The sequence below is a fragment of the Nicotiana attenuata genome, unplaced genomic scaffold (assembly GCF_001879085.1).
Source record: "Nicotiana attenuata strain UT unplaced genomic scaffold, NIATTr2, whole genome shotgun sequence".
NCBI lineage: Eukaryota > Viridiplantae > Streptophyta > Magnoliopsida > Solanales > Solanaceae > Nicotiana > Nicotiana attenuata.
In genome coordinates, this window is record NW_017670410.1 from 681,965 (window position 1) to 695,669 (window position 13,705).

General features: G+C 37.6%; 1 protein-coding gene across 1 annotated transcript; it reads left to right on the plus strand.

Annotated features, from left to right (window-relative positions):
• Window positions 1–2,094: 2,094 nt before the first annotated feature.
• On the plus strand, window positions 2,095–2,827 carry LOC109239039. Its single transcript, XM_019405542.1, has one exon. The coding sequence runs from the start codon at window positions 2,277–2,279 to the stop codon at window positions 2,610–2,612; it is 336 nt and encodes a 111-aa protein (XP_019261087.1). The 5' UTR covers window positions 2,095–2,276; the 3' UTR covers window positions 2,613–2,827.
• The last annotated feature ends 10,878 nt before the right edge of the window (window positions 2,828–13,705 follow it).

Genomic DNA, 13,705 nt, shown 5'->3' on the forward strand with positions numbered 1-13,705 from the left:
CGGAGTTGCCGGGTCTTGAGTTTTGTGTACATCTTATGTATATATGTATATATGTTATGGGTAGGTCGGGGCCCTGTTCCGATCACAGTACATCCATCAGTAAAGGCTTGTAGACATATCATGTCAGTTAGTGCAGTATGTTGGGCTTGTAGGCCTTGTATGTATATTTTATTGGTTTGTCAGCTGTAGTAGTTATGACGGCCTTGTCGGCCCAGCGTTATATTGATGTTTAGTCAGCGTTAGTTTCCGTTCAGTTTTATATTTTGCTTCGCAAATTGTCTTGCAATGTGGCCCCATGGCCAAAGTATAACATTATATGTTCAGAGTCCCTTAGTCGCAAGTTGGTACGCAAGGTTAGGTGAGGCACCGGGTACCGGTCTCGCCCCCCAGGTTCGGGCGTGACATGATAGCCATTCAATCAACAGAAATAAGCACGTAGTTGAACAAGTAAAGAAATTCAAAGGCTAAATTATATTCAAACTTAACAAGAATCACTCCAAAGGGCTCCATCAAAATCCTAAATAATAAATTAGCTACCTATAATAGCATGTGAAAATACAATACTAAAATTCATAATGAGCAATAGAAAATAGGAAGAAGAAATGAAAAACTCGTGGTTGAATCTTCCTCCTTGCTCCTAGTATATTCTTGCCTCCAAAGGTGTTTTGTAACCCTAAAGTAGTGTCTCCTCCTCCAAAGTTACGTTTTAGGATGCATTTATATGACCTAGGTAGGTTGGAGGGCCGTCCAATACAATCCAATCTCGGATAGGAGAGCTAGAATCCGCGTCTGCCTTCGCGCATCGCGCGCTCATGGACGCGAACTCAGCTTTTGCAATTTTTCCAGTTCGCGAAGCGATCCGTTCCTTCGTTTCACTTTGCTATTTTATGCCTTCAGTTTTTTCTTTTTTCGTGTCCGTTTTTGTGCCACGCATGAGACTGGACGAGCTCCGGATTCTTTCCATCTCTTCCTTTTTGTGTCAAATTGTCATCTTTTGATCATTTATCATCCAAACTCGTTCCTACACATAAGAAACACACAATGAGTATATTTCACTTCGAAAACCACGTAATCAATGGCGACTCACACAAGAAGTAATATGCAAATATACTGAAAAATATGCGCTTTTTATCATTTATCGGGTACATTGATAGCAAAATCAGTTTAACATCCTAATCATTATTTGAGATGTCTCTTCAAGCTAGAAGCTTCTATTTGTTCATGTAGATTCAAAACAGTGTAAATTACTAATTGACTCAGTACTGCCACGCCACGTAATTTACCTTTACATCAAGGCATTTGAGGCCACAGGCCAAACTCCCAATCAATTATTCAATAGGGTTTGGCTTAAATTGCTAAGCCAACCTTTAATTTTAGAATAGGTATAGAACAAAGTTCGGCAAGTCAAATTATAATGTATGTAGCGCTATTTATTTTATTTTATTTCATTTTTTTCTTGAAATTTTTCTTTTGGTGCGAAGGAGAACACGTATAGGCACAAAGGTTCAAACTCGAAAGGTCAATTTATGTTATAGTATTTAGCCAAAAAAATCGGTTAATTAAGTGAACGTAACCAAAACATAAATTTGTTTATTGTACTTTCTTTTGCGAGACTAATCGTGATTGAATCTCATAATTAGTCCCTAGTCTACTAAGAATAATGGCCAATAGTTGCCCACTTCTTTCATATTAATTAATTAATGATGATGAAAAATCAGTGTTTGAGCGAAAGCAACGTTGTATAATGGTGAAGTGAAAGAAGCCACTATTTAAATAAACCACAGACAAAAAAACTATGATTGTTAAATATTATCGTTCATTAATTATTGATCCATAATTTCACTGATGCTAAGATCATATTAAATAACCCGAGGGTAAGGAAACGAAAAGAAACTTTAAAAACGAAAACCCAAAAATAAGAAGGAAGGAGTGGGAAATTCTTTTTTCTTACAACTATTTTTAACTTTTAACTTCATATTATTGGCTCCAACTAACACGATTGTTATTTACCAAAATAGAAAATGACAAGGGCAAGTAGAAAATAATATATGCTGTTGTTTTTAATGCTAGAAATTAAGGCCACAACTTAGGGACCCTCCAAAGCCAAATTGTCTCATTTTTCCACTGCAGTTTGTCCCTTAGAACATGGAGTAAATTATGGCACCTTTTCCTTACTACTATAAGTTGTCTACTTCCTCCATCTCTTTTCCCACTATCCATTTTTTCTTCCTTAATTTGCCACAAACACTTGAAGAAAGTGAGGTTTGATTGAAGATATGGAAATAGAGTTGGCAAAGTGCGATTGTTGTGGACTGAAAGAAGATTGCACAAAAGACTACATTAATGAAGTGAAAGGGAATTTTGAGGGGAAATGGCTATGTGGATTATGCTCAGAAGCTGTTAGATATGAAGTTAACAGAGGGAAGCAATTTCTTGGGATGGAAGAAGCTGTAAAAGCTCATATGTCATTTTGTGGGAATTTTAAGTCTAATAATCCTGCAGTTCATGTAGCTGATGGGATGAGGCAAATGCTAAGGAGAAGGTCAGGTGATTTGTCGTCAAATTCTTCTTCTCAGTATACAACATCAATAAGCACATCCCAATTAAGTTAGAGATGAATCTTCTTTCACCTATTTTATTATTAGTTAGACTAGGAAAAAACACAAAAGAAGCTTAACCTCGACGAAACTTATATTATAGTAGGGAGCGCTTCCTTTTGTTTAATCCACCCAATAAATTACGGATATATCTCAATTACATCTTTATCTTGTACAAACGATGTTATTAATTTCAGTGGAGGCTACTGCTGCATGCAGATATATAGTTGTGTTTTATCTTTTGTTATATATGCGGACATGTCAAGTTATCCGTTTTTACTTGTTTAGTTTGGAAAACCAATAGATAATTTACCATTTTACACCCTTCTTATTAAGTATACTACTTATTTTCAATTCATTTTCCAAGATTTAATAGATGGGGTGATATAGTAATTACCATGCTATTTATTGTTTCTTAATGAGTGTGTCAAATCAATAGTGGACAAGTAAACTTGAATGGAACAAGTATCATATATCATCTTCGGATAAAATACACAGCTGATCACTTTTTAAAAAGTATTTAAGAAAATAATACTACTCTTTGTTTATTCCATAAATGGCAATTTTTTTTACATTAATGGCAGATAGAGATTATGCACATAATTAATGAGCAGCCAAAATGCACAAATTATGGAGTATTTGTCTTTTCACACTCTCTCTCCTATTTTAAATTAAGGATTCAAGTATGTTCTCGTATTTTTCATTACATTTCTCAACTGTTACACTCATTTAACCATTATGAAACTAATACTACATATCCAATTATTCATTATACATATATTTGGTATAACTTTTTAGAGGAATTCTGTTTATACTATTGTATTCATCCATCATCTTTAGAACAATAGAGTAGCATTTGTTCTCATAATATTCAGAATAATGTTGGCTCAGAAGCGGAGTCAGGATTTCAATCTTACGGGTTCTGAATTTTATAACGAGTGTTAATGAATTAGTTCTAAATTTAATATTTAAATATATTTAATAAAATTTTTGACACAAATACATTGTTTGAGCAAAAGCTACTGGGTTCGGTAGCTCGGCTTCTGCCTCCAACCTTACATCTTTCTTTGTGCAAAAGGATATTCTCTGGACTTCTTGCTTTACCACTCAAATCATTGAGAAGAGCCTAGTGCCAGATCGTGCTCTTTAAAATATGAGAATGTGTATGGTCAACTTTCCGCTAAAGCTGCACAAAAAAACTTTTAGAAGAATGATATATATTACTACTCATAAGATGAATTAGTAACACTTATTTACAAGATGTGTGATTATCAAAAAAAGTTTTAAAATATTATACTTCACCATTTTAAAGTCTGGTTCAAGAGATTAAGCTTAGCTTTATTCTGATATACCAAATGACAACTTGGATGATCATCTACTAAATGACCCGTTTAGGTTGTAATCTAGCTAGAGGATGACTCATCACAACACTTTCTGCTGTAAAATAGAATTGTTCACCAACTTTGTTAAAAATCTACAGAATGGCTGGTCTATGCGACTCAACTAACTCACCACTACCATTATTAGGAGTACATGATTTCAGCAACTATAAATTAATCGATTTAATACAATTTTCCTTGCTCGAATCCGACACTCTGGTTAAGCTGCTTGGTGATATTTTAGTTCAACTGGTACAACGCAAATACGTAGAAAGAGTTCTAGAAGTGTCTGATAAGTTAATCGGAAATGAGGTATGAAGGCAATCATTGGTGACAGTTTGCAGAGTCCAATGTTGGACCTAAGATAATAGCTTACATACATATGTACATAAGCTATTATCAACTATCATATATTTAATTAATATTTATTTTCACTTTATTCATCACTAACAATTTGTTTTGGAATTGCCTATATAATATTTGAAATTGCTCATTTTGCTCTCTATTTGTGTGCAGAGGCTGCTCAACGAAATCGGTAGCCTAAAGTCAAAACTTAAAAAGAGATCTTAAATTTAATTAATAAAATTTCATATACTTTCATTTGATTTATGTGCTTTTCGTTTTGTAAAAAATGGTGTGCAGAACCATTTTGTACATATTTTGACTGTGCTGGCTTCTTACTGACAGCTACCATCAAATGTACCCGGTAACTCTATTCACCATATTTCGGCAGATATTAACAACCATTTAAGATACTTTTTTTGTAAGTTCTCATCATCTAATGATCTCAATTTTGTATTACTAAGTAGATGTTAAAATAATTTCATATATTTGGAACAGTTCAAGTATATTTTGAATTGAAAAAGTGGCCTTGATCCATTCTTTGTAAGAAACAATCAACTCTAAAAGATACTATAAGATAGTTTATTGTTTAACCAATAAATGGGAATTTCGGTCAAAGCCTATTATTAGAAATACTCGGGTTACTGATAATCAAGGAAATCGATATTCTTGCAGTAAAATAGGAAATCAGAATAGCAAAGTAATCAGTAGAAAGCAGAAGTAAATAATTATATTCCAATATAATCAGAACTTCCCCATACAAATGACCTTTCTTTTCCTTATATAGTTATCTCTAAGTACAACGTCTTTTTCCTATTATGATCGAGTCATTATGAGCATTAATGACATTAATAAAACGTTATAATTGGTAATCGTAACTGTTTCGTAAAGATTCTGTAACGTTTGTAATCATTCATGCTCATTAATTGAAGACCAATGAATCTGTCATTTTCATTGTCTTGGTTCATTCCACCGGTGCCTCTTCAAATCGCTAAAGAGACTCGAGCTACCGTTTCTTCTCGTCTCTTAGATATTTTTCTCGTACCTATTAAGACTCACGTCTTTTTTAATACTCTTCTCCAGCTGTCCCTTTTCTAGTTATCCATATGTCTTGCCATGTCAGCCACAAAAATAATTCCACGTGTAATATTTATTTTCCCCAATAAAGATAGTCCCCCCACTTACCAATTATTCAGCAATTGAATATTTGGGAAGTGGATCTCATTTAAGGCGGGAAGTTTTGCTGCCGTTTCTCACGTACCATTGTACCTTCTTCTGAACTGATGCATCGTATATCACTTCCATTTAATGCATGTGACACGTGGTAGTCTTCGATTGGCTCTGCAACTCTTCACCGGAGTTTAGAGCTTTTTTGTGGCTGCATCAATCACGAAGTGATAGTTTTCATGATGGCGTTTCCATCATTACCTTTCTTGTATGACGGTTGCTTCTGCATATAAATACATCCTTTGCCTTTGCTTTCACGAAAAATTTTCTTCGGTGTTCTTTATTCATAACTTGTTCTTTTTCTTCAATACGTTCTACTTCTTTATACAACTATGTCTTCTTCAAATCCTGATTCTCAAAAAGTTCTCATCGTAGACGAACTTCCTTTTTCTTCTGCTCCTACCAGAAGTAGAAGAGGTGGTAGGTTACGTAGTTTAGGGTCAGTTTCTGTACGTAGTTCTTCTTCTCAACCCAGTTTTACTCCTCCATCTTCTTCTAGAACTAGGGCTTCTTTTTCACATAGATCTTCTGCTAGAAATAGAGATTTTAGTGAACCGCTTCGTGAACCTACTGTCGACGAGATTATTCCTGCTGAACTTTCCTTTGTCACAGATAGAGAATTAATTAAAAATCAGGTTACTTCCATCACTTCTCACGATCACGCTGATGTTTACCCTTCCTAGATCACTAAGGTTTAATTTTTGTTGTACGTAGAGATTGCTATTGGAAATTTGACTTTCCGATTCTGGTCCCTAATGAGAATCAAAGGATCACTTCCTTTAAATCTGGTTTTTCTTTTGTGTATAAATATCCCTTCACATTAGTTTTAGACCACCTATTGACCCAGTTATCATTGAATTTTGATGTTTCTTTGATGTGTGTTTAGGACAGATTGGCCCTATTGTATGGAGGGTTGTGGCATGCCTTAGATATTTGTCAAATCTGCCTCAATTACCCTTCACCTTTTACCATCTAATTCATCTCTACTCTCGCAAATTATTCCGCCATGGGGTTTTTACACTCGTGGCGAGAAGTAAGAGAGTTTTGGTTAGCCCCGAAGGCGACAAAGATCATGACTGGTACGCCCGATTTGTTGCCGCTCCTACATGTGGGTTAGTAGGCGAAGAGAACATGCCCTTCCCCGAGAAGTGGAACTTTGCACGTGAGTTTCACCTCCAATCATTTATTTTGCTTTTTTTTTTAAAAAAGAACTTGTACTCTCATAACCGTTTTACTTTTCTTTTTCAACAACCATGGGAACTGTTGAGGAAATTTCTGACTTCCGTGGTCGGTTAGAAAAATTGTTAACAGTTGCTCCAATAGAAGTAAGGTCCTCGAAATACCTTTCAACAGATTTGGATGGAAATTTAAGACTCACGATAACTTTCTCTTTCATTTTCTTCTTTATTTTCTTGTTTATCCTGGGACTTATTAACCCTTTTCTTTATTAGGGTTTCCCATTCGGGGTGTGAGTGTTGCATCAATCACTGCTTCGAGGCTCTCTCTATCAAAGGCTCAAGAGATAATCTTGAGTTCGTCATCAAAAAGAAAAGCTGATAGACCATATAACTCTGAAGACGAAGAGGAGCGGGACGAAGGCTCGTTAGTTCGTAATCCACGAGCTAGAAGATGGGTCATTTCAGATGACGAAGCTACTCCTCCTCCTAGTTCTGTTCCCATGTTCGAGCCTGAGAGTGCTACTTTAGTGAGTTCTGATGAAGAGACTCCTGCAGCACCCCGTGACTCTACTGAACAGCTCTTTTCTCGTGGATTTGATGAAGAAAGCTTTGGCTTTATTTCTAAGGAAGCGCCTCTTGCCTCTTTTTCTGTGTCTACTCTAATTGAATCTCAGTTGCCAGTATCTGCTGCTGCTTCCACTGCTCCACCCGTGGTTATTTTGACTTCCTCGATTGTTCCTACTACCACAACTTCCCATGCTGAAATTGGTTCCTCTAGTAGCAGTAGGGCGATTAAACAAGTTACCATCGAGATTCCTGCAGATGGTAATCTTTTGAAGAAATCGGGACAAGCCGACATATGGCTAAAACCACTGATTGGCCCAGTTGAGAAGTCTAAACTGGAAAGTCGCAGCTCTCTAATGTGGATGAATGATATTATGCATTCATCTTTAAAGGTATAAGCCTTGTCTTTTTATTTTACATAATTTTTCTCTTACTAGTATCACATTCTCTCTTCTTTGTGTAGATCAATCTCATCGGTACGGAGATGATGAAAAGGATTGTCCACATGGAGCAGTTGATGAATGATTGCCACACTGAGATCGGAAAGAGCAGTTCAAGAGTCTTTAACTTGGAATGGAGGTTTTAGAGGAAGAAAAGTGTACCTTAGAGCAGCAAGTAAAAGTTATGGCAACGGAACTAGCGGTTAAAAAAGCCTCATCTAATCAGGCGAGCAAAGATAAGAATCTTCTTGAGTCTTCATTTGCTGAACAGCTTTCCCAGGCTTCTAAAGAAATTAGGAGCTTAAAGGATTTGTTAAACCAAAAAGAAGCTTACTCTGGGGAGCTTATTCAAATGCTCACACAAACTCAAGAAGATCTTCGTGTATCTTCAGACAAGGTTAACTTTTTAGAGAGATCCCTTGCCCCCCTACAGGCTTCTTATGACGCTGCCTTGAATGAGAAGGATGAATTAAGAGCTGAGGTTGAGAAATGGGAAAAAGACTATGAGGCCCTTGAAGATAAAGCCATTGTTGATGTTAGTTGGGCTTTTTGAACACTCGCCTCGAAACATTAAAGGAAGTAGGCCAGGAAGGTTTTGACTTAGATGTTGAGATTGTAAAGACTAGAAAGACGATTGAAAAGACCCACCAGTGTCAAATCTTTTCTTCACCTGAGGTTGGTATTCCCGAAGGTGATGAAATTACTCTTGGTGAAGCTATTGCTCAACCTTCTTCTGCTCAAGCTGCTCTTCCTTCTGGTGATGATGCCACTCTCCATCCTTCCGGTTCAGATTCTGCCCCACAGTGAAAGTGAAAAAGTTTGAAGTGTTGTTTTGTTTTTTTTATTGGTGGAACGTTTGGAGGTTTACCCCTACTCCCATTTGGGGGTAATGTTTTGGAAGATCTTACCCCTAGTCCGTTTTGGGGTTTTTTTTTTGTATAAGACAATCAGGTTGGAACTAAGTTCATACTTAGTTTTAACCAAGTTATTATAATATTATAAAGTTTTTGTCTAACTCTTATAATACCTTTTTTTAGAGTTTCTGTTCTACTCTCTTAGTGGTTTGCCCTTGCCTTATCTTTATAAGTTTGGGCTTTATTTCCACTTAATTTTAATGTTTGGGTTTTTGTTTTACCCTTTGTTATTTTAACTTTTGCAAAAATTCTTCATTGCTTCGTGACTCTTTTGAACAAGCACGAATTATAAAAGAGGGCCCTTTTTATATACGACACTTAATAAAGAAGACATCTCAACTTTATAATGGTGTAAACATACGAAAGAAGAAATAGGAACACACATGTTTCTTTGAATAACTTTGAGGAATGTTTTGTATCACTCGAACTTTCAAATCATATAATACTTTACATGTATTTAAGTATCATCTATAACTTTTTCGTAGCTGTTTTCTTTACAACAGATTTGTAAATAATTCAAGGGTATATCTTGCAACCCATGACTAAATATTGCTTTTAACCTAAACATTCGTAAGATTTTGAAATTTACATCCACGAGTGTATTCTTCACAGGTTTTTGAATCAGGCTTTGTGTTTTTGGCTGCTTGTGACTTTGCTCTGAACTTTCGATTTGTTGGGTAGACTTTAAGCTTGACTTGCATTCTGATTTTTCCGGTCTTCTTTGCTTTCCTTATATATATATAGTAATAATATATAATATAATACTATATAATAAATATATATATATATATATATATATACTAGTAATCTCGAGCACTTGATTATTCCTTCTGTGTGGTCCTTTTCTTGAAAAAGGAAAAATGTACGGGACTCGGAGGTATATATAATTTAGATGATGACTGCTTAACCTTTTATATTTCCATCAGAAAGGTTGTAACCCTAGACCGGGAATTATGTTACTTTCGCGTGTCTTTTAGGTCTAATATCATCATTTGGTGTGGGCTAGCTTTTTGCCTATCATCTAAAATTGTTAGTATAATTTAAACTGTACAAAACAAAAATCGTAATTGAGCAATACCTGACCGTGGGTATTTCTTTTGCTTAGAAATAGTACTTCTTCAGATGAACAGCATTCCAACTCGAGGGTAGAACCTTGCCATCCATGGTTTCTAACTCGTAAGCACCTTTTCCAGCAATACCTCGAATCTTGTAAGGTCCTTCCCAATTTGGGCTCAACTTTCCTGCATTGGTTGCTTTCGTTGATTGAAAAAATTTCTTGAGTACGAAGTCCCCAATCTTGAAGTACCTTAGATGAGCTTTTCGATTGTAATATCGCTCAATAATTTGCTTCTGTGCAGCCACCCTTATCAGGGCGGTTTCTCTCCTTTCTTCAAGCAAATCGAGATTTATTCGCATCACCTCCTCATTTGACTCTTCGGTTGCTTGATTGTATCTCGTACTTGGTTCACCTATTTCAACTATAATTAAGGTTTCAGCACCGTACACAAGTGAAAATGGTGTCTCTCCCGTACTCGTTTTTGCTGTTGTTCGGTAAGCCCACAAGACTCCAGGTAACACTTCTGGCCACTTACCTTTTGACTCTTCTAGCCTTTTCTTCAAGTTATTAATAATAACTATGTTTGTTGATTCAGCTTGTCCATTGGCCACGGGATGATAAGGTGTTGAAGTAATCCTTTTAATTTGCCAACTCTGAAAGAATTCTGTGATTTTTGCATGTCACGACCCGGATTACCCACCCTCGGGGGTCGTGATGGCGCCTACTCGTAGAAGCTAGCCAAGCCACAAATCATAAACTCCTAACTCTTTCATTTTAAATTTCTTTTTACCAATCATATCAACAAGCGGTAAATATTAGAATAACAGCAGAAATATGAACTTAAAGCGGAAGACTTAACGAAGTAAACCAAAATAATAAGGAAAATCCACATATGCCTCTACCCAGGACTGGTGTCACAACATTCACGGACTATCTAAGAGTGCTACATACAACTGTCTGAAACAAGGAATAAAGTCTATCTCGGATACAAAAGGAAACAGATCATAAATAAAGATAGAGGAGATGTCGAGCCTGCGGACGCCTGCAGGACTACCTCGGGAATCTCGTGGGCTGAAGACTAGCTCCCAAACTACTGCTGCTGTCCAGTACCAGGATCTCTGCAAAAGAGCATAGAGTGTAGTATCAGCACAACCGACCCCATGTGCTGGTAAGTGCCTAGCCTAACCCCGGCGAAGTAGTGACGAGGCTAGACAGGACTACCACATAAACCTGTGCAGTTATATATATACATCTACAGCGAGAAATATATCAAGAATAAACATTTTAAATGGGAGGGGAACATGCTTCGGAGATAGCAGATAATACAGAATTTCAAGAGAATAATAAGGAACATCATTAAATTAACTCTAACACGGATAAGGGAAATAAAAGCAGATTTCACTGTTAGTACACATCTCGTTGCAGGCGTGGAACCCGATCCCATTTCATCATAACTCGTGGTAGGCGTACCACCCGCTCCCATTTCATCAAATCTCGTGGTAGGCGTACCACCCGCTCCCATTTCATCATACCTCGTGGTAGGCGTACCACCCGCTCCCATTTCATCAAATCTCATGGTAGGCGTACCACCCGCTCCCATTTTATCAAATCTCGTGGTAGACGTACCACCCGCTCCCACTTCATCATAACTCGTGGTAGGCGTACCACCCGCTCCCATTTCAAGTCAACACAAAGTCACCATAAAATTTCCGGCAAGGAAACAAAAGCAATATAATAATAATTTCCCGTCAAGGGAACAACAATATCAAAATAACCATCCCGGCAAGGGAGAATCAGCTATAACCAAATCCTAGCTCAACTCTTACTCAGCTCAATTAATACCAGTGCTCAAGCATAAATAAAGTCCACGGGAATAAACTAAATCTCTACTCAATATCAAGAGTCATCAATTTAAAGCATCTGAAGTGTCATTTAAGAACACAACAACTATCAATTTAAGACTCACGGTCATGCTCGACACCAATGTATAGATACTCGTCACCATGCCTATACGTTGTACTCAACAAGAAGCACTTAGCAAATAAGACTCAACTCCTAATCCCTCAAGCTAGGGTTAGACCAAACACTTACCTCAAACTTCCACGGCCAATTCAATCCTCAATAACCGCCTTTCCTCTCGAATTTGGCTCCAAATCAATTTGTATCTATACAATAATGACTTCAATACATCAATAAATGCTAAACAATACGAACCCAATGCCTAATTATAGCTTTTCCATCATTTTTCCCAAAAACTCAAAAATCGACCCCGGGCCCGCTTGGTCAAAATACGAGGTTCGGACCAAAATCAAATCCCCCATTCACCCACGAGCCCAAATATATAATTTGTTTTCAAATTCGACCCCAAAACGAGGTCTAAATCAAGAAAAATAAAAAAGCCCTAACTCTACCCAAATACCCAATTTTCTACCTTAATTCACATGTTTTAGGCCTAGGATTTTAATAGATGTGGAAGGAATTGGAAGAAAATAAGCCAAGAATTACTAAGCCAAGAGGTTTTGATGAAGAATTGCTTCAATGGTCGCCTAAGAGCTTGGAGAAGAAAGGTTTTGTGAAATTTTTGGTGAATCCCGTAATGACACTGTTCTGGAATTTTAAAATTTAACTGGGCGAAAAATGGTCTATGCGATCGCGAAGAATGCAATGCGATCGCATAGAGGAAGGGGAAAATGGTCACCGCGATCGCGAAAGGAGCACTGCGATCGCGTAGAAGAAACAGGCTGGTCACTGCAATCGCGAACCGTACTATGCGATCGCATAGAGGAAAATATAGGGCTTCTCAGGCTAACACTATGCAATCGCGGGAGGAGCTATGCGATCGCATAGAACAAACTGGACCCCTGAAAATTTACACTATGCGATCGAGGACATGGCTATGCGATCGCATAGCACAAAGGACTGGACAACAGCAGACAGCAGTTCTGCAATTTTTCTAAGGCTAAAACAACCCCGAAACACATCCGAATCACACTCGAGCCCTCGGGGATCCTAACCAAATACATGAACTAACTCAAAAACATCATACGAACTTATCCGTGCGATCAAATCGCCAAAATAACATCAAAAACAATGAATCAAACCTCAAAATCAAGAGTTTTTCCTCAAACTTCATTAAGTTTCAAATTTAGGATTTCAAGTCCGAAACACGTCAAACGACGTCCGATTTTAACCAAACTTTACCGAAATATCTTAATTCACATATAAGACCTGTACCAGGCGCCGGAACCAAAATATGGGCCCGATACCAACACATTCCAATCAAATATCATTTCAATTTTTCCTTAACAATTTCAGAAAAACAATTTCTTTTAAAAATTCATTTCTCGGGCTTGGGACCTCGGAATTCGATTCCGGGCATACGCCCGAGTCCCATATGTTCCTACGGACCCTTCGGGTCGTCGAATCACGGGTCCGGGTCCGTTTACCCAAAATATTGACCAAAGTCAAATTTATTCATTTTAACATCAAAATTTAGCATTTTTTTCATAGAATTTCACATTTAAGCTTCCCGTTTACGCGCCCGGACTACGCACGCAAATCGAGGCGACTCTAAATGAGGTTTTCAAGGCCTCGGAAGCACAGAATTAATTAAAACAGGTGATGACCCCTTTAGGTTGTCACATTCTCCACCTCTAAAACAACTGTTCGTCCTCGAACGGACAGAAGAAGGAAGTACCTGAGTTGGGGAAAAGATGAGGATAACGGCTCCGCATATCGGACTCAGACTCCCAGGTCGATGCCTCAGGAGGCTGACCTTTCCACTGGACACGAACAGAAGGGAAACTCTTGGATCTCAACTAACGAACCTGCCGGTCTAGTATAGCTACCGGCTCCTCCTCATAAGACAAGTCCTTGTCCAACTGGACAGTGCTGAAATCTAACACGTGGGCTAGATCGTCCTGATATCTCCGAAGCATGGACACATGAAACACTGGATGCACGGCTGATAAGCTCGGTGGCAAGGCAAGTCTATAAGCCACCTCTCC

Excerpts from the sequence above, each read along its gene's own strand:
- LOC109239039 (XM_019405542.1), top strand. The coding sequence starts at position 2,277 with ATGGAAATAGAGTTGGCAAAGTGCGATTGTTGTGGACTGAAAGAAGAT.